Source organism: Mauremys mutica, chromosome 4, assembly GCF_020497125.1.
Source record: "Mauremys mutica isolate MM-2020 ecotype Southern chromosome 4, ASM2049712v1, whole genome shotgun sequence".
Lineage (NCBI taxonomy): Eukaryota > Metazoa > Chordata > Testudines > Geoemydidae > Mauremys > Mauremys mutica.
This window is the reverse complement of record NC_059075.1, coordinates 108,352,310-108,374,071: the sequence shown is the minus strand read 5'-3', so window position 1 is coordinate 108,374,071 and position 21,762 is coordinate 108,352,310. Positions and strand designations below refer to the sequence as shown.

Genomic DNA, 21,762 nt, shown 5'->3' with positions numbered 1-21,762 from the left:
TGTGGTACTTCAGACAAATACTGAAAAAACTGATGTTGACAACCATTTACCCAGCACAACTCCTCACTCGAATTCTGAGATGAATGGGAGGGAATTTTTTTGACAGCTGCATGAGCCTTACCATCCTCCAGCAAAGCTTTGGGAGTACACATTTTAGGGGAGATTCGCAGCTGGTGTAAATCAGCGAGGCTTCATTGATGTCAACGGAGTTGCACTGATTTACACCAGTTGAGGAACTAGCTTTGTTTCTGTATCAGAGCTATATTTTACAGAGCTCCATTCAGTCCTGGTAAAAAAAAAAAATCAGCCGTTCAATATGATTCAAATGAGCAGGTCGATCCTTTAACAATTTATCAGTAGGGCCCTACCAAATTCACGGCCATGAAAACGTGTCATGGACCATGAAATCTGGTCTCCCTCCGTGAAATCTGGCCTTTTGTGTGCTTTTACCCTATCCTATACAGATTTCATGGGGGAGACCAGCATTTCTCAAATCGGGGGTCCTGACCCAAAAGAGAGTTGCAGGGGCATCGTAAGGTTATTTTAGGGGGTGGGGTCGCAGTATTGCCACCCTTACCTCTGCGCTGCCTTCAGAGCGGGGTAGCTGGAGAGCAGCGGCTGTTGGCCTGGCGCCCAGCTCTGAAGGCAGCGCCCTGCCAGCAGCAGTGCAGAAGTAAGGGTGGCAATACCATACCATACCATACCATCTTTACTTCTGCGCTGCTGCTGGCAGTGGCTCTGTCTTCATAGCTGGGATCCCGGCCAGCAGCCGCCGCTCTCCAGCTGCCCAGCTCTGAAGGCATCACTGCGGCAGAAGTAAGGGTAGCAGTACCACAGCTCCCCTCCCCGCCATAACCTCGTGATTCCCCCTTTCCCCTTAACTCCTTTTTGGGTCAGGACTCCTACAATTACACCACCATGAAATTTCAGATTTAAATAGCTGAGTTCATGAAATTTATTATTTTAAAAATCCTATGACCATGAAATTGACCAAAATGGACCGTGAATTTGGTAGGGCCCTAGTTATCAGCTATATCAGGGGTAGGCAACCTATGGCACACGTGCCAAAGGCGGCATACTAGCTGATTTTCAGTGGCACTCTCACTGCCCGGGTCCTGGCCACTAGTTCAGGGGGACTCTGCATTTTAATTGAATTTTAAATGAAACTTCTTAAACATTTTAAAAACCTTATTTACTTTACATACAACAATAATTTAGTTATATATTTACAGACTTATAGAAAGAGACCTTCTAAAAACGTTAAAATGTATTACTGGCACGCAAAACCTTAAATTAGAGTGAATAAATGAAAACACGGCACACCACTTCTGAAAGGTTGCCGACCCCTGAGCTATAAGCTAGTCAGGATAAAAAATGGCTAACATAATTTATACAGTAACTACCGTGATTATTTTAAAAATAACAATGACTTCATTAATAAACTACTTTAATGTGTGTTACAGCCAATAGCTCTCAATGGTCTTGGGACTTGCAGTATAATAATTACAAGTCACTTTAGGTTTCAGTAGCTCTGTTGGACAAAGGTACTGTGTCCCATGATTCATCTGGATAATTTCTTTTCATGCATTTGAGTCATTGGACACCCTCGTCTCTCCTTTCGTTTCTTTCTTCTTTGTTATCCAGCAAGTTCAAGATTCCAGGAGTAGTGGAGAGGGAAAGGGAAAGAGTAAGTGGGGTATTTACAGAAGAACAGCATCAACTGTGGATTGACTAGTATATTTCCTGTCTTTTGCTTTTGTTCTTCAATCTGCAGCTGGAGACGAAGGAGAATACTATGATGGTAGTTTGGTGGTGTTCTGAGAGAACAAAAATATCTTTCTAACCCCCCCCACCCTTTTGTTCTCCATCTGCTTCTAATCCTCACTTGATTTAAACTCATGAACTGGGCCAAAACATCACTGCTGCAAACATTCATTCACTGTGCATATCCAGGCTTTCTCAGGGGACTTTGCTGTGTCTGAGGTGTTTATTCACACATTCCATCACCAGGGAACTTAGCAATGGGAGACCTTGTACTCTCGAATGTTCAGCTCTAGAACCCTGCCCAGTATTCTAGGTGTGACCTAGAACCTTTAATAATGTCATATTTTCAGAAAGGCCTGTAAGCATCTGCTTAAGTTCTATTGACACGTTTAAAATTAAGCAAATGCTTAAATGCTTTGATTAATAGGGAAGTACTTAGGCACATCCTAAAAGTTAGGCACATGCTTTACTGAATCAGGATATGTCATTGATCTAAATTGGAACTGACTCTAAATAAAACAAAAGAATTCATATGAAAATGGATGGGTACCTGATGGAGGATTTTTAGAATTATAAGCAAATATTCATGATATGTAAAACTTGATTTATGCCTCCCAAATATACAGCACATGTGCCTTAACTTGAAAGCTGATCTGTGCCGGTGGCCCTGTACTCCCACCACAGGGGAAGCCCATTGTATTCAATGGGACTGTGTATGGGTGTTACGATCCATCTGCATGGATGCAAAAAAACAGGCCCTGATCCTTCAAATATTTAAATCCCAATCCAGCAAAGCACCTGAGCACGTACTTAACTTCAAGTATTGAAGTTGATGGGACTAAGTTAAGCACATGCTTAAGTGCTTTGGTTGATTAGATCCTTAAGCATGTATCTAACTTCACTTCTGTGAGGCGTTTAATTGGCTTCAATGAGAGCAATTTACAAGAGGAAAGCTGTGCACGTGCTTAAGTGTTTGCAGGATTGGGGCATAAGGGAGTTTTGGCACTGCAAATAAGCAGATATTTGAAAAGTTTATGGAAGATTAACAACTGTGTAACAGAGAAACTGCTTTTACATAGTTGGTAAATTCCAATTATTTCTGACTTAATAACTATTATTGTTCATGTTTATTATTACAATAACAAGGCCTACCGATGAGCAGCACTACATAAGAGCTAGGTGATATATTATGACCTTATTACATGTACTCTCTGTTTGGAAACTCCTCCCTCACTGAAAGATTTTTTTAAAAGATATTTTTTTCCAAACAACCTTTTTTCCCCATATGAGTTCTTTGTGGTCATCAGTGAATACAAGGGACCATATTCTGTATGGTGTAATAGGGCAAAGCTCTAATGAAGTTCAGTGGACTTTTGCCCATTTATGTTAGCAGGAAATTTTGGCTCAATAGCAGCACTAGGTGGAAAGACTCCCACTGATTTTAATGGGCTTTGCATATGGTCTTAAAGGAAGCCCTCATTTCTTGATTTTGTTTTGTTGCTTTCTGAATCCCAGGAGCTCTAGAGTACTAAGGGACAGCAGGTTCTAAAGTGAGAGTCTGAGGTTCTTCCAACATTAATTGAAGGCAACTCATTTTTTTAAATTTATTTTCTTGCTCGCTTTTTTCAGCCTTTTTCTTATTTTAGGAAAAGCACTTTGAGAACTTTTCTGGACCCTTTTACCTCAGTTTTCACTTCAGGATTTGAATTCTCTCTCTCTTTTTAAATAATATATTGTTTTTCAAGCTCTTAATGTTGGTTAGAAGTGTTACTTCTGGCAGACGAGAGGAAGGGAAGCGACAGTTGAGGTGTAGTGAAGTTGGATTCTCGGAAAAGGGAAGCACAGTGAGAATATGTTATAGATGTAGCAAAAAGAATGGAGGGTGCTTTATACATATGGAGTTCCTATGCTATCCCATTGTGACTACCAGCAACTCCTGGAACATATGTATTATTGCAGCATTCGTGAACCTGGATTTTCAGTGGTTCTTTGCAGAACTTTTGGCAGAGTGATTGTGGGTTTTTTCTCACAGACCCATGGTTCATGGGCAGAATGCGCAGAATATGGGAGTCAGAATCCACCATGTGCATCAAAGAATAGGAATTTGCTATGACAATTCCTGAGTGTTAACAAATTTTGGCCCAGTTCCTTGATTGATAGCCCTGAAAGAGAGAGCATCTTAAAAATAAACCCCAGCCCTGTGGCCAGTTTTAGTGCATACAGTACGTTCTGTGCTGGGCCATGCACACTACAGGACATTCTTTGGATGAAAGCTGATATTTCTTTGTAGTCTCACCCTTTTCTAGTTTCCTGGTGGTGCATTTAAACCTCACAACTACAATACTTTATTTTGAGAACAGCAAACTAACTTTTTGTTTTGTTTTGTTCATTCAATTATTCAGAAAGCAGCAATTTAGCAGCAACTGATGCTAAAGTTTAAGATGTGGTTGGATTCACCCAGTCAATGACAGACGGGTCAACCAAGAATAACAAACAAACACAGAACAATCAGTCATTCCACAGCTCTTTTTCTCTCTCTTATGTCACAAATGCCACTAACTTACAACTTCCTTGTTCAACTGGAATGGTTTGGTTATTTCCTGCGTGTCTCTGAATAACGTCCAGCTCAAACTGGTTGAAGCAATTTCCCTCCCCTCCCCCAAATAAATAACAACCAAAAAATCATATGAAAAGCTCACTGTCTATTGGACAAATCTAAGCAAAAGAAGATGAACAAAAATCCTACCTGGAGAAATAAGCTAATTTTGCTTTTACCGGAGATGATCTGTGACTTGTTTTTATTTATATTCTTATGAGTACAGTAAAACCCTGATCATTTCACACGTGATTATTTTATCATTATTATTTATTTGCACTATTGTAGCATCTAGAGATCCACAACTGCAATCAGGGCCTTGTTGCACTAGGTGCTGTACACACACCCTGGTAGCAACAGTCCTTGTCTCAGAGGATTTACAGATCTAAACAGACAAGACAGCCAGAGAGTGAGAGAAAGGAACTATTACCACCTGACACACACTCTTATGTGGCTCTTAGGGTATGTCTACCTTTGGAGCTAGGGCTGTGATTCCCAGCTCGCCTAGACATACTCATCCCAGCTATCTCCAGACTTGTGTCATAGAAATAGTATCATAGAATCATAGAATATCAGGGCTGGAAGGGACCTCAGGAGGTCATCTAGTTCAACCCCCTGCTCAAAGCAGGACCAACCCCCAACTAAATCAATCAGTAGTGTGGCTGGGGTAGCACAAGCAGAGGTGAGTGACAGCATGGGCTAGCCGTGCCGAGTACAAACCTGCCTGAACCCTGTGAGCACGTACTCAGCACCGCTAACCCGTACCGCCACTCGCTGCTGCCCAGGCTACCTCAGCTCTATTGCTATTGTGAGTCAGCTAGCTCAACGAGGGCTAATGCAAGTATGTGCATGCAAGCTGGAGCCAGGGCCGGCTCCAGGCACCAGCACAGCAAGCAAGTGCTTGGGGCGGCCAATGAAGAGGGGCGGCACGTCCGGCTCTTCGGCGGCAATTCGGCGGCGGGTCCCTCAGTCCCTCAGAGGGAAGGATCTGCCGCTGAAGAATGAAGTGGCAGAGGTAGAGCTGCTGCCAAAATGCCGCAAATCGCGGCTTTTTTTTTTTTTTCCGCCGCTTGAGGCAGCAAAAATGCTGGATCCAGCCCTGGCTGGAGTCACGTCCCTAGTTCTGAGTGTACTCCCAGCCTTGGTTATGCCTCTCACTGTGACTCCCTTAATCAGCTCCCCCAATTATCCAAACCCCAAATAGCTGATGTTTCCCTCAAGGTTTTTTCACCACTGATATTAGAGGGTTTTCTTTTTTTTTTTTTTTGGCCTTATGATCGACTGGACATTGACTTTCATTTTATTCTTCCTTGTCCCACTCACCCCCACGCCCCACACACTTGCAAAAATGGGAGGGTGATGGGGCCTGTGTTGCCAATGTAATCATTTTCCAACACCTCCCCTGTACATTCGAACACCCCCTCTAACTTCAATTCCTGGAGAAAACATGCTGATGGTAACCTGTCACTCAAATCCCTACCAATATAGGTTAATTGGGACCTAACTAGAGGCTCAATTAACAAGTGGAGCCACACTGAAGGGCTAATTAGAGGGGGAAGCAATCCCACCAGCTAGCAGCAACTAAATACAGAGGTAGGCGGCCCTGGGAGGGTAGGTGGGTGAGTGAGTGAAGAGCCTCATGGAAGGCAGAACTGGCTGCTGCCAGGACTGCTGCCTTTCTCCCCAGAAGTAAGAGTTGACTGGGACTTGTAAATATGGAAATAGTATGACCGGCAATGGCCTGCCTGAACACACTGTGGTGGTGAAGGTGGCCAGGAGTGAGACTCCCAGAGTCATCCTTTGAAACGCATCAAAATATAATGATCTGACCTCACATTATTACAGGGGAAAAGTATTGTTTCTGGATAACTGGGTGCTTGGACCAATTCCTGAGTGAAGCTGAGCTCCTCAAAGTTGGCCCTGTCCACAGTAGGCTGTGAGCTTTTTATTTCTAATCCACCCCACCAAGCAAACAATACAAGAACGTTGTATTGGCAGAATTCAGATGAATTCCTAAAAGTTCAAACTCAGCATATGGCTATGAAAGTCAACCTGGGTCCATAAGAGACAACATTAGGATAGAATGTATGGGCTTAATACTCCTTCAAAGTAACTCCTTTGAATTTGCTGGCATTACACTGACATAAACTCAACATTAGAGAGAGGAAAATCAGGCACAAAGTGTGTGCAAAACATCACATCACCAAAACAGTAATGGCTGATTGGTGCAGTAGAATGTCTCTCATTATGAAAAGCCCAGGATTGACTATCTTGGAGATGGTTTACATTGCATATTGAGGGGTCTGTCCTCTCCTGGAGACACAAGCGTCACTCTCATTAAAATTCATGGGAATTTTGCTTAGAATATCCATCTGTACATCAACTGGGGAATAAGCCCCCTTAGGTAAGATGATCCTTCCAGGTTGGGTTTGAGGGGCACTGCTGTGTATCAAGGAGAGAAAGAGAGAACATGGAGACTTTGGGAAACATAGATGCCACGCGGGGATGTCTGGGAGTGAATGTGACTGGAGATGATTTACCATAAAGCTGTTCCCCTTCTGGACTATGTATGCAACATTTTAGTAGATCTGGAGCCAAGTTTAGTTCTCATTTACACCAGTGTAAACCCAAAATGACTCCATTGACTTTAGTGGAGTTGCTGAGAATATCCACCAGTGTAAAAGAGATGAGAAACTAACAGTAGGAGGGGGAATATTCTTTTTTACCCTCCAGCTCTCTCATCCTCCCTATAGCTTTGGTCTCCAGGGGGTAAGAACTAGCACTGATCTCATAAATGAAACCATTCACTTCCAGATGCTACGTTAGGACTTTTAAACAATCTCTTGTTTCCTTTCCTTTTCTGTAGCGTTCTGATTTGAGGTCAAATCAGCCTGCTGTTCACTCACACCAAAGGGAGGGTCTCTTTTGGATGTGTATGAGGCATAACCAGTTCCTCGGGGTGTTCCTCCTAAACCTGGATTTCCCTTCAGTTTCCCTACTTTAACAAACCACAGCTGGTGTTGTTTTTCTCGTTCTAACTGTTCTCCCTCTTTTCTCCTCTCTCTTCCTGTTTTCTGTCCATGTTTCCAAACTCAGAGGAAAAGCCCAGGCCAAAGTAAGTGTGCATTAATGGTTGCTTTTTAAAATACTGGTATAAATGTGATGACCATCCATAGACCTCCTACCAGAGAAATGTCTCCCACTACCTACGCGCAACCCTCTCCTCCCCAGCATTCATGCAACAGCCAGCATTTCTTGACTCTTCCCTAGACTGCCTCCCTCTGTCAGATGCTACTGTAAGACTTGCTACAGGCCAGGAAATAGAGACCAGTCCCATACCAGCTCATACATCTTTATTACAGTGGGGACTGGCACAGACATTAGGTCTCCACAACCAAGTGCTCCTACTCCATCTCCTGTAGCACCTCATTTTGGGTGAAGCTGAGCTCATATTATCTGCTCTCATCTCCTGGGCTGCACACAAATAGGAAGAGTGGGTACCAAGAGGGGAAAGGCAAGTGTGCAGTCTGCTCTGCTCACCTTTCTCTGCCTGCTCTGCCATCCCCTTTGCAACAACGTGTGCAGGTAAAAGAGTGTGTCTGACAGGGGATGGCCATTTGCCACAGACAATGGACGCTGTGGGGTTCAGTATTAAATTTTTTCCATCGTTCTTCAAACCATGAAAGGGGGCATGAGTTGCAGCAGCTGGATGTGGAGGACAGGGCAGCCAATGGCGGCATGTCATGGGAGTTACCCATACTTCCAGTGTTCCTGGCAGGCAACACAGTTGGGTTGTCCTGGGCTCCACAGGGTCATCTCTCCTCCTTCTCCTCCTCCTCCTGTGTGGGACAGTACAGATTGTCCCCTAACACTATTTCCAGCATAGTATTCAATCAAGCAATAGCTTAAGATGTACCTCCCCATCAACATTTCTCCCTCAGCATGGCTCCATTTGGTAAATTAGTTAATCTCTTGGTTCTTTGAGGTTCAATTCCTTCTTTTTTTCATCCCCTACAGACTGACTGCTCCTAAAATACCAGAGGGTGAGAAAGTAGACTTTGATGTAAGTATTCCTGACACATGCCCATCACATACACACACCCAGCTCTCCCTGCATCGCTACTAGCCTTTGTGAAAATGTCACTGCCATGTAGCCAAGGGCAAAAGGAGTCTATTTTCAGTGAAAAATTAATCTGGGGTCCAATCTGAAAAACCTGCTAACACATTGCTTTAGTTGTGCAGCTGTATTTATATCTTAATTTGTCTTGGAAAGAGAAATCTGAAGGGTGGAAATGGAATTAGTAACTGCTTAGAAAGCCTTTAGATCTCCTTCCTTGCAGACCTTTATTGTGATCTTTATCTTGATCAGTTAATTATTCCTCAGTTTCTCAAGGACAATCCAACTGCCCTTTCAATCACTTCCTAGTCCTGTCTTTTTGCTTAGTGCTCCAAGCAACTCCCCTGACTCAAGATTGATGAAATAAGATTAGCTTTGGAGTTTGAGTGGCCAGGAAAGGGCTTTCATGGTATCAAGAAACTGCCATAGTGCATGGGAAACGGTTATGTCCTTTATCAGAGGGATAGCCATGTTAGTCTGTATCCACAAAAACAACGAGGAGTCCAGTGGCACCTTAAAGACTAACAGATTTATTTGGGCATAAGCTTTCATGGGTAAAAAAACACTTTTCCTTTAATAGGCCACACAATAGATTTAAGCTAAAAACAAAACAAAACAAACAAACAAACAAAAACCCAACCCCCCTAACAATGCACCTATAAGCAGAAAAGAGATTTAAAGAAGCAAGACCCTTGGAGGAGGCTTTCCCAGCAGTGCATGTGCCTGTAATGAATCCACACACTTGAAGCAGGTTGTATCAAGTCTGTCTCTGAGAAATAGTGCTCAGAATGGCACCACCAAATAACCAAACAAGCATGGACCCAAATATGTTTCTAGTAAGTCAATAGGAAAAGAAAAAGCCCTTGTGATGAGTGGTACATGATTACATCAGGATAAGTTATATGATCATTCAGGGTCACGGTAGTGTTCACCTTGTCCACAAGTAAATGAAGCTTCTTTTTAATTTGACTGGTGTAGGAATACTCAGGTAAAAATAAGGAGCACACAGAGAAATGTAAAAGGATGGTCCGTTGATGCAAGGACGCGGGAGCTGGGAAACCAGGGCTCTGTCCCTTGTTTTACCACTGGCTATTAATTTGGGCAAGCCACTAAATGTCTCTGGCCCTGATTCAGCAACCAAGTCAATAGAAAGTCTCCCATTGACTTCATTGGCCTTCAAATGATGCCCCTTGTGTTTCAATTTCCCTATCTGTAAAATGAGGCTGTTAGTACTTAGCCACCTTTGTACAGGGTGCTGAGATTCTCAGATGGAAGGAGCTGCATCATTGTTAGATTGTTATTTTAATAACGCCTTACTGCTCCTGCAGGACATCCAAAAGAAGAGGCAGAACAAAGACCTGATTGAACTGCAGGCCTTGATTGACAATCACTTCGAGGGCAGGAAGAAGGAAGAGGAGGAACTGCTTGCCCTGAAGGAAAGAATTGTAAGTCTCTATGGTGCCATCCCCAGTGATGTCTGCTTAGGAGGATAGTGTGTATCATTACCTCAGAGACTCAGAACGGAACTGGAACCTTACAGACCAAATTGCTCCTTTTATCCAACAAGTGGAGATAGGAGAATTGGAGAAGAGAGTCCTTCAAGGTGACCGCCTGTTGTTCCCAATGTGATCAAGATAATGGCTGTGCATTTTTGGCTGGTGTAGAGTGGAATGTGCCCATGTGCCAAGGTGGAAATCTAGGACACCTTGCAGTGATAGCCTTAATGAGGCTTGGGTCAGTGCACTAGCCTCTCATTTCTGAAGAGCTAAATGCAAACCTGGGTTAGGTCCCAAATGAAAATAAGTCTTGGGTCTTCTCATCCTTCCTCAGGAGTGTGTTTGTTTATACCACAAAACACCATATACCGTTAAGCACAGCTCAGGACCATAGAACATTTCTGCTCTGACATATCCAGGAGGAGGTTGCTGGAGGCCAAGTCTGAGGTGAATTGGTAAAGTGATGAGGTGGACTTAAGACTGGAGTAAGCAGTGCTTAGGCAGGTCAAGGATGAGGTAAAATGGCAGAGGTGTGTGGTGGGACTCAGAACTAGAACATCAAGGGGTGTTGCAGGTCAGAACAAAGGTGCATTAACAGAGCTGTGTGTGAAGCCCATAACTAGGATAGCATGGGTTGCTATAGGCCTGATTGAGGGGACTTGACTAAACTGTGAATGGGAAGCTTTGATGCTGCCACAAATGAACTGATACCACAGCTAGTGCCTATATAATGTCTGATTCTAAGCAATGAGATCATTTCCTCACTTATAGGAGCACTTAATGCACTCGCACACATACATGTTATAACAACAGAGGATAAGCTGTGGGAGCTACATATGGGAGGAGACTAGTCTCCCATGGGCCTGAAACTCAGACATACATAAGGATAATCCTCTTCCAGCCTTAGATAAGGCAAAGATTGCAAGATATGGTCAATCTAGCCCCTAACTACACTAGGACAAAAAACATTTTTTCATTAACTGGTTTTCAGTGCGGTTTTAAAACTGGTCCAGTCAAATGCACTTTACACGTGGTGGATGAGGCATAACCATTTTGAAAACAGGGTGTAGAAACCACCTGCTAGCCTCGGATCCCCTCTGTAGATGGACAATCTATTCTACTTGTTCAGTTATGGCTTGAGGGAAACCTGTCCCACACTGCACAGAGGTGACCACATTCATTGTAACGCATCCCTGGTCTCAGCCTCCCAGGTGTTTTACAGTCATGGAATTCACCTGGGGTCCTTCAGCTGGCTATACGCCTCATCCTGCACATTTTGGTAAAGTAATGGGAAAGGTCCACTACCTAATATGGAAACTAAAGTCCTTTATAAAGCTTTGGAGACATACTGATGACTCTATGCCTCTTCCTTTGTTTCGGGCAGGAGAAACGCAGAGCCGAAAGGGCAGAACAACAAAGAATCCGGGCTGAGAATGAGAAGGAGCGTCAGGTCAGGCTTGCGGTACGTGCCTCTGCTTTCTGTTTTCCTCTTGACACGTAACAAGAAAGTACCTGGGCTCAGACCTTGTTTGGGAACTGTGAAAGGAGATGGAGAGAAGCTGCAGGTCCCACCTGCCTCAAGAATACCAGAGAAGATACTGATATTCTCCTCATTACAGTGAGGCTAACTGGGCAGAGCCTGGGAAGGAAGAAGCTATAACTTCTTAGACACATACATTTCTACATCATTCCCTGCAGTGACTCCTGCTGCTAGTGGAGTAGGTATGGGCTCCCCCAGCCAAAGTCCTTTTGGTAACTTGTTTTTCTGTGGTGCATTCTGCAGGAGGAGAAGGTAAGAAGAGAGGAAGAAGATGCTAAGAGAAGAGCTGAGGATGACCTGAAGAAAAAGAAGGCTCTGACCTCCATGGGTGCAACATACAGCAGCTATTTGGCAAAGGTAAAGGCATTGATCAATGGATGAAATAGGGAGGCACTAAACACACTTCTCTGAGTTTTATCACCACTTGTGTACCTCTCTGTCCCCCTTGAGTCTCCTAAATTCTCTACCAATCATTAGGAGTTCTCTAAGTTTGTTCCAGCAGTTGCTAGGAATCCCTTAGATTTTCATGACAACTCCTATAACTGCTTGGGATTCTCTGAAGTTTCAAGGCCATTGCAGAACTTTTAAGAGGTTCTCAGCTCCTGTGGAGTAAGTGTTATTGGGAATGCGCTAATGTCTCCAGAATGGCCCCAGTGCATCTGCCTGGAAAAGCTCCAGTACGTTTCCATGGTTCCTTAGCCCTTCCACAATATCTTCTTACTTCATCCTGAATTTGTGCAGGGCAGTATCCACTGATGTCCTGGGCATATGTTTCCTGCAGGCTGACCAGAAGAGAGGAAAGAAGCAGACTGCTAGGGAAATGAAGAAGAAGATCCTGGCAGAGAGGCGCAAAACACTAAACATTGACCACCTGAATGAAGACAAGCTGAGGTAACGTGCCATCTTCATTTGCTGCAGGTAGATTAGATGATTTCTCAGGGAGGTCATGGCTGACAGATCTGAATGAGGACACACACAGATTTCTTCTAGTGGTCTGGGGCCTCCCACACTGAACGAACTTCCTAATAAGGCAACTTTGGAGCCCATATGAAGCCAATGCTAAATTCTGCCTTTGGCTGTGCTGGGACACAAAGGGGAAAGGGGGCAATAGATGATATTGTACATGATGTGGACATCCAGCCATGGTCATGGCTTAGTCAGACTGCCTTCCTTCTGCTGCTAATCAAGCTATGGTTGCCACTCATCTCAAAATTCATGGGACAACGACATCCGCAAACCTGCAGACTAGTTCGGCTCAGCTGAGCTCAGGTTCATTTTGGGCACTGTGCTATCGTGATGTTCCACCATGTTGTCACAACATGAGGCTGCCTCTTCATTTCATGATGTGTGAGGATATTAGGTGAGGAGAGGGTATGCAACATCAACACACACTGAAGCAACAGCATGACATGAGAGGTCAAGAGGAGCGTGTTAGCTTTGATATGCCCCATCCCCCCACAGCTAACCTTGTAGACGGTCCTCAAAATCCTAAAAACCAAACCTGGTAATAACAGTCTAAAATCTAAGGGAAATTAGGGACATAGAAAGAGAGTGTACTGCAGGAGTACCTGTGTGCCCTGGGATATAAAAGGAATGGGTAAGGGCCTTTTTAGAAATGCCACCCTACAGAAGAGCCAACCCTGGTGGAGACAGGGGGCAGAACAATGGTGGATGTCCAGAAATAGAAAGGGCTCTTTGTAATGTGGTTAGTGTCATAACTGTAGGAGTATTGCAATCCAAGGAAGAAGAGCAAGCCTCTGCCAACATCTGTAATAGTAGAGATGGGTCTGCACTGCAAAGATCTAGATGTGAACCTTCTCAGCGTTTGGGGACTTCGAGAGATCTAGTGTTCTGGTCCAAGCCAATCTCTAACTAATGTTACACTGGGCCAGTTTTGCTTTTCCACCTTAGCCTGGTGAAAGTTCCATGCCAGTTGCACAGCCAATTGCTCATTCAAGTTTTGGAATCCCACTCACCACTTCCCCTCCATTTCCCCTGGGTTCTTTAGTGAGAGACAAAGAGCCGAGTAAATAAATACACTTGTGAAAGGGTGTTAATGCCGGATAGAGAAAACAGTGCAAGGCAGAAATGTTAAAAGGGATAAAGCTGAGGAAAATAAAATCTGACCATAAAAATAGTGAGTGACATGAAGCTGGGGAGGAGTTTTGCTGCACCAAAAATAAATAAGTAAAATAAAATAAAATAAAATTTGCTACTAGTGTCCTGAGGGCCACAGTAAACAGGTGACATTTCAAATGTGTGAAATATTTCTCATGTCTTCCTCCCTCCTAAATGCATAGGGATAAGGCCAAGGAACTGTGGGATTGGTTATACCAGCTGGAAACTGAGAAGTATGAATTTTCAGAGAAGATGAAGAGTCAAAAATATGAGGTGGGTTGAGAAGCAAATTGTTGATGGCACCAGTCACCTCTGGGTCCAATCTGCAGGAAGCAGTGAAACCCCCATAGCAAATGTGGTGTGGAGATGTCATTAAGCTACTTCCACACACAACTTGGAATATTTACCCAGCAGAGTAAATTGCCAGAGCCGTGCATGGCACATTGGAATTATATTTTTCATAATTGTGTACCTACCACATGCATGGGGCTACTATTAGCAGGCTGCAATTGAGTCTTAAAGTTGAAATTGATTAGACCAGAATCTATGAAAATGAGACATGCCCCACACTGGGAAAAGAAAAACTCCATTGTTTATTAGTCTGTAAGAGAGGTATGAAAAGGGGTTGGTCAGACTCTTTCAGTTGCCTGTCTCCATCAGCAAGTGACTTTCTTAATCACATGTTCAATTTCATATTTAAATTTTGGATTTTTTATTTCCATCATAGAGTTAAAACAAAAAGAGTGGGATGAAAATGACCTCCGGTGGACTGAACTCTTAGGAGGCCCTTGATGAAATCTGTGCCTCAATAGATGTACATTTTACTGAAGTGTCACATGGTATCAGAGTGCTGACATGTCCCTTTCAAATCTGATGATGGGATATGCCCATACTCAACTGCACTAAACTTCAGGACCAAGATCCTGCAGGGATCAATATTTCTGGCTGCTTTTCTCTCTCTTCACTTCCTTTTTTCAATTTTTTTTTAAATACTTGGACTGAGAACAACCCACACCAACATGATTATCTTAATCTCTCTTAGATTACATCACTACGTAGCAGGGTGCAGGCACTATCCAAGTTGTAAGTACAAAGAGTTCGCCTATGTGACAGGAGCAGCAAAGACTGCTAAAATGCATGAGCCTCCTGCATGGCGAGATTTCGCGCGCTTGCGCACGCAGGTGGACAGGGCACTGGCACTCAGTTCCATCTGGCAGAGGGACGAGGAGACTGAGTCTTGAGTGTCTCCCTTCACTTCGTTTTTCTCTCACCTTCCATTCTTGTAAAGCAGGGTGTAGTCTGAACAGTGGCACAAAATCACAGTGGTGTTTAACAGTTGCAGTTGGATGATTCATGTATGCTCATGGAATGAATCTTCTGGACACTGCATGACATCCCACTAGTTTAAATGGAATGCAGCAGCACCACAGATAGAGTGGGAATTATTATGTTCATGCCATACATACAGAGAAATTAGAAGAAAACAGAAAAATACTCTTGCTGGAAGGTTGCAACATAACACTAAATTTCTTAGAATTTAGAATAACACACAAGAACCCCAAAACAGAGAGAGACAAAGCAGGCTGCTCCTTAAACAGAGAAGCACAAATTAACCTACCTTATTCTAAGCTGGCTTTGTGCAGAACTGACTGCTGAAAGATCCGACTGCATGCTTTCCCGGAGAGCCCCGTAGCTTATAGAAGGTACAAAAGGAGAAAGTGAAGAGGGCAAAGAGTGTAATAAAGAAAGAGTGAGAGAGGAGAAAAGGAGACAGAAAGAAGAAAGGTCAGAATGAGTAGGAAGGCAGAGAAGACTGAGAAAGAAAGGAGAAATGGGAAGAGAAAGTGTAAGAAGGAAAAAGAGAAGAAGACATAAAATAACAAAGAAAGCAAGGGAGAGAAAAAGGAAGAAAACTGGACACACAAGATGACAGTGAGGGGGCCTGGTTTTAGGAAATGGCCTCTATGTGTACATCTTCACTGCATTTTAAAACTCGTGGCAGAGAGTCTCAGAGCCCAGATCTACAGACTTAGGCTCTTGGGGCTTGTGCTACTGTGCTAAAAACAGCTGTGTAGATGTTTGAGGTCAGGCTGGAGATCAGTGGAGACTGTGGTGGGGACTGGGCTTCAGAGCCTGAGCTCCCGCCTGAGCTGCAATGTTGACACTGCTGTTTCTAGTGCCATAGCATGAGCCCCGTGAACCCTAGTCTGTAGACCTGGCCTCTGAGACCTGGTGCTGAGAGTTTTAAAATGCAGTGTAGATGTACCCCTATTGCTTACTGGTACTGTGTAAGACACTGACTGCTGTGCCTACTGTCACAGGTTTAGCAGGAAAGGTGAGTCTCAAGCCCTTGAGTCAGTTTGAAGGGCAAAGCTGAATCTCTGCCAGGTCTGAAAAAAATACCCAATTGAGATAAATGATTCAAATCCAAGGAGTGGATTTTTAAACTACCGTGAGTACGTACAGAATGCAGCAGATCTTTCCTTTTTGATGTTGTCCTGTTGCCTCTAATGTCTCAGTCTCTTTCTTTCTTTTTTTCTGTTTGCCGTGGGAAAACTTGGCCCAGGAAATCCGGGATGGCAGACCATCCTGAAATGTGATCTTTTCCTGTTTCAAGCACTGGGAATTTCAAATGCCATGCGACCTTGCTGGGTCATCAGTTCTTGGACTGTGAGTTTGCTCAGAACCTGGAGTCCAGAGGCAATGGAGAATTCTGAATTACACCAAGAGCAGAAGTGTGGGGAGGAGGTTAACTTTCACCTCTGGAAACCAGGGTTCAATCCTGATTGGGTTACACAGGAAAAATGAAACAAACAGAAGTGGGTTGTAGTCTCATTGCAGTTTTTAGTGGCCCTATATTCAGAGCACAAAGATCACTGGAAGACTGGAATAGCAAGGCTGCATGTCAGGATTGAGGTGCTAACTCAAGCAAAATGACACAGCAGCCACACATTGGGTCTAGCTGGTGCTCTGTGTATTAACCCTTCACTTTCCTGAGCATCTAGTTCAAATCTAAAATTCCACAATGATTAAGAGAGGATGAGCTCATCCTCATTATGGATCCCACCCAGGGGCAATGGAACACAAGTATTACCACACCACAAATTGCCACGGTCTGGAAGATGGCTTGGGAAGGACCTCAAATCCCCCACTCCAGCCCTTCTTTCTATGGTTGCTGTGTTTCCTTTCTAATATTTCCTCCCTATCCCCTTTGGGAATCCTTCAGTCTATTAGATAAATGTCTGGAAAGGGTTTTGCATTGTGCATTCTCTACTTCCTGCCCCCAAATCAGCACCAGAGCTGCTCTACTAATTAGCCTGCAGAAAGTACTAGGAGAGCACTTGCCCCATCATCCCCAGGGCCTGATCCAAAGCCCGCTGAACACAACAGGACCCATAGAGTCTAACTATCAAGATATCATGATGTGCCTAAGCCCAGTAATACCCCTCAGTTGGAGTATCTCTCATTCCCAAAGTGCAGCAGTCTCTTTATATTATATTGATGGGTGGAGGCAAGTGCAGTCTGCACCCCTCCAATATACTTCCTCTCTCATGAAAGCCCTGGAGTTATTTGTTGCTGAGCATACTCACTTGTTTGTCTCCAGCTTTGGAGCTTTTCTGTTTCCAATTTCTCACCTGTCCAGGTCAACCCCACCTTCCACTTCAATGTTGCTAGCTACCTGGTAAATTTACAGCTGGGATGGCGGGAGGGTGAGGACAGCACACACAAGGAGATCACACTGCTCAGGGTCTCCTGAGCTTTCAAAATGGGCAATTTATGACTTCCTAGGCCACTTACCTGAAGTTTAGCTATACATGAGTTCACCATAACTGGGTTCCATTGTATGTGAACTAATTAATTATTTTAACAAGGGCAACAGCACCGTCCCTTCAGTTGGATCCCTCATATATGCCTCCTTGTAAAACATGAAATTAGCTTGTAAATTTACTGCTGGTTTGCAACATCTCACTCAAGAGAGTTTTCATTTGAAAAGAAAGAGTTTCTCCCCATCACAGGCACCTGTCTCCAGACCTCCAGCCAGGTAAACCACTTCCCTCCCTATGGGGAAACCAGGTCACTTGGCAGAGTCCTTTAAAAACCCTAGTCGTGTATGTTGTTTGCAGATCACCACCCTCAGGAACCGGATTGATCAGGCCCAGAAGCAGTAAGTACCTATGTCCCAGCCTAAAGTCTGGGATATCCGCTCAGTGTTCCAGCGGACACTTCAGCTTTGATGCTGACATTTTCTTCTCAGAAGGGAATGAGGCGAGAGGTGGAAGGGCAACCTCCACCCCGCCCCCACCCTTAGAAAATGATGGTCAAACTGAAGTGAATTCATAACCTAATGTAAAAGAACCATCATCTCCCATGCACACACCTTCCCACAATCACTGCAAAGACGCCAGCTGCTCAAGCCGTAACTGTTTGTATTGGCTGAAGTGTTTTGAACACAGGAGCGGAAACGGTCCTTGATTATACAGGATGGCGAAGTGATTGCTGAGATTGTAAGGAAAGGTGTGTAATAAGACTGACATCCAGGGTTACCCTGTCACATGGATGTCATGTGATCAGGGGTGTGGGTTCTTTTCATTGGTATATGACTTCCCACTTTCCTTCCCCACCTTACCTCTTTAATTTAATTTCTTTCCTGCTTGTGAGTCCCATGTCTTTGTTGTTGCATGTTTTCATCAGGAGACCTCAATACATCAGAGACAAGGGGCTGGGGAGGGAGGGGTGTGTAGAGAAGTAAAAGGCAAGGAGGAGGAGTCACGTGAAGAAGGGGAGGGAAGGTCTCCGAATGCTGAAATCTGCTCTTTGCAGTTTCTCTGTACCATGAAGAGCTCCGGACATGCAAATGACTCAAACATATAGGTATCAGCAAGGACCAAATATTCTTTCCTTCACCCCCCATTCACACTGGAATGTCAAATGAATTTAACATTTTGGGTGCTGTTCTCTGTAGATTCCAAACACAGAGCTTGATGTATTTACTTCATAGGGAGTATGGGGTCTCATAGAACCTTGCAAGATTGTGCTAGTGGGTGATTTTCTTCCTCCTATGTCTTCTGATCTCATTACCAGAAAACCAACATGAAATGTTACCATACTAGGGACCCTCCCAATTATCCAAAGAGGTGATAGTTTTCCTGGAAGCATCTCTTTCCAGAGATGGTTCTTCTGGGTGTGATGGCACTTCATTTGTATGATTGTGGATCCCTCCAGGTATTATGGGGCATTTTTCTGTCAGAAATGGAGCACGACATTCCAGAGTAGAAGTCTTTCATCCTGGTGTATTAGCCTTGTAAGGTCCCTTTTTGTTTTAAGGAACAATAACCCCCCATAAGCATAGTCTAAAGGCAGGCATAACATGAAACATCTTAGGCCTTGTGAAACTCGAAGTGACAAGAGCGCTGCATTAATTTGGGGAGCTGGCGGTTAGGCGTGCAGCTCCTACAGTGATTTTTGATCCAGTCCCAAAGCCAGCATAATGGAGAATGAGATGAGTTTAAAGAAAACTGAGCTTAATAAAATATCAAATAGGATAGGCTCTGAGTAAACAGACAACAACCCCTTGTCTCTCATGTAAAAGGTAATTTTTTTGGAATAGACTGTCTTCTATTCTAAATTGGTTGAGAGGTAAAGTATTCACTGTATGTGTGTATGAGTCTCTATGGAAGACTCTCTCATACATAAGCCTGCTACTCCTGAACAAACCCACTGTAAGTTGGAGCCTATATAACCACGCTAAACATACCCTTCTGCTGTTGCTTTTTAATCCCTTCCCTGCTGCCTCGAGGAACATGTGTTCCGAATGCAGCTTCCTTGGAAACATCCATTCCAACCAACACAACATTTGCTATCCACTTCCACTGGCCCTACAGATGTGTTTGCTCGGCACCCTTGCTATGCCGTTTAGCACCAATAAGATTAAACAGCTTGCAAGTGGTTTGATTCAAGAAGTAGCTTATTGGTGTATGTTTGGGATGGAAGGGTACGGGTTATGCAATGCACAAGGAATCAGTGCATTGCAGAGTGGCCCATTGCTGACACAGTGCAGAGCCTAACCAGACTAACTTTCTCACTTGGAACACACCTGGAAGCAGGCATGCATCCTTTTCACAGCAGGAAGGTAAGTGAATTGCATGTTGAAATGCTATTCTGCATGCAAGAAGATATTACTTGGTAATCATTTCCTCAGGGTGCTTTACAAGCCTTAGCTTGAGGATCATATGGAAACTGCATCCATACATCCCCCAGTAAGACTGGGTTACTGGTACCAATGAAAGTCAGAAAAGGACACGTAATTCTGGGGAACCAGAATCATCTCTTTGCATGTGTTAAAACATTTTATAATTCTTTACATTCCCCAGGCATTGTATGGGAATAATTTCTAAAATTCTACTGTCAGGTGACTTGGGCCTCTGGGCACTGTACTGGCACAGTCCTGTTTGAGGAAGTCCTTTCCATTTCAAGAGTTGCACCTGAACCCATAGTCCAGATTTGAACTTGGGAAATATTGAGATCTGGAACTGGATCTGCACTCTGAAATTTGGGGCCCATGTCCGCCAGTTTCAAGGATCCCCTGCTCTTTGAGCATACAATTCAGTAAGCGGCAAAGCCTCTCACTCCTCCATTCCTATACTTCCTGGCCATCCTCTGAAGACCCCAAGTAAAATCTGCTCCCACCATGATAATCTTTTTCCTCAGAATGTGCTACATCTGCTCTGGAACAGGTGCATCCAATTCAAAGGCTATCTGATCAGCTCACTCTGCTGACTTGCGATTTAGAGCTTTTCAGCAAAGTACCAGATTGAAAAGACAAAAGGTCAGAGGACTTTTCTGCAGCAGTCACACTGATGTGTTTTCCTTCTTTCTGTACTACAGCAGCAAGAAAGCAGGAGCCAAGGGCAAAGTTGGAGGGCGCTGGAAGTAAAGAAACAGGAGGTGACTGCAGGCAGGATCATCCCCGGTGGCGTGGCTAAACATCGCTGGCCTTCCCCTACCCCTTTCACAAATCAGTTTCACTCCCATGCTTGAGCAAAACTACAGCACCAGCCTGGATTGCCTACTCCTTTTTTAAGGACTCCAGCAGCGTCCTGAACCAAAAGGAAGGAGGTCCCCGTGGAACAGAGATGACTCCCTGCTGGCACCTTTCCTGCTTCATGTGTCCTTTGTTTTCCTGACACCAGCCCTCTGCTCCGCATAGATTGCTATGTATGAATCTCTGGATTTTGTAAATAAAGTGTGACCGATACCTACTTCAATTATATATCTCATGACTGCCATTTTGGGTTCTTCTATTCAATTCCAAATAGATTAAAATTGTATCCAGTGTTGCAAAGGCTTCAACAGGATGTTCAAGTGCAATTCATTCAAACATTATATAAAAGCGTCTATTAGGGCAATGAAAACTTAAATTTAAGTCTAAAATCTAATATTAAAATATTAGATCTGGGTATTAGATCTGGGTGATTCAGCAAAGATGCTCTCTGAGGCCAGGGAACACAAAAACACTCAGGATAAAATGCATTTTGTAAAGTAAGGATTCAAGAAGTCAGATTTCTACTGGGTGTTTTATTTGCCCTGCGTTTGGTTCATCATGATGGGGAAGAGGGCAAGCAGAAGTGCTGGCCAACTTTTATCCTTATATATTTCTAACCATCATTAACTTTTCAGAATTTCAAGTGCCCCGAATTTGGATGAAATTTTGGGTTCCCAAATGGGATCAGAAATGGTAACATTTTTCACTAACAAATGAGGAAGGCTGTTGAATTATACCTTTCTAATAAGAAGTCATTCTATTAGAATGGCGGGAGTAACTATGACTCTCTTAACGTATTCTACGTGGGGAGTCGGGCTCTTGAGGCACGAAGAAGCAGCTTCGTTTGTGGGGGCGGGGTTGACTCCTCCCGAGCGGCCGGGGCTCCGGCTGGATAAGGAGGTTGCACCTCTCCTCTGGAGGCTTGTTGATTCTCTCACTAGTCTGCATCCTTTTAGGGGGAAAAGATATAGTTCACCACTGATTCTCCTAATTGGGTCTAGTTACTGGGGCAGCAAGAACAACAGATCCTTAACCTTCCCGCAGTGCCCGCCGGACGCCACCTTTATAGTGGTGACCAAGAGGATCTGC

General features: G+C 44.0%; 1 protein-coding gene across 4 annotated transcripts in view; it reads left to right on the top strand.

Annotated features, from left to right (window-relative positions):
- Positions 1-20,875, top strand: part of TNNT3 (troponin T3, fast skeletal type) — a 37,385-nt gene extending 16,510 nt beyond the window's left edge. For 3 of the 4 annotated variants that reach the window (XM_045016855.1, XM_045016854.1, XM_045016857.1), the window contains 8 exons: positions 7,457-7,475; positions 8,378-8,423; positions 9,806-9,922; positions 11,358-11,435; positions 11,757-11,870; positions 12,295-12,404; positions 13,814-13,904; positions 20,517-20,875. In XM_045016855.1, coding sequence (XP_044872790.1) covers positions 7,457-7,475; positions 8,378-8,423; positions 9,806-9,922; positions 11,358-11,435; positions 11,757-11,870; positions 12,295-12,404; positions 13,814-13,904; positions 20,517-20,669 — 728 coding nt within the window. In that variant the 3' untranslated portion in view covers positions 20,670-20,875. Of the gene's footprint in view, positions 1-7,456; positions 7,476-8,377; positions 8,424-9,805; positions 9,923-11,357; positions 11,436-11,756; positions 11,871-12,294; positions 12,405-13,813; positions 13,905-17,755; positions 17,797-20,516 lie in introns of all 4 variants that reach the window. The other variant, XM_045016856.1, reaches the window with a different exon arrangement.
- Positions 20,876-21,762: the final 887 nt, after the last annotated feature.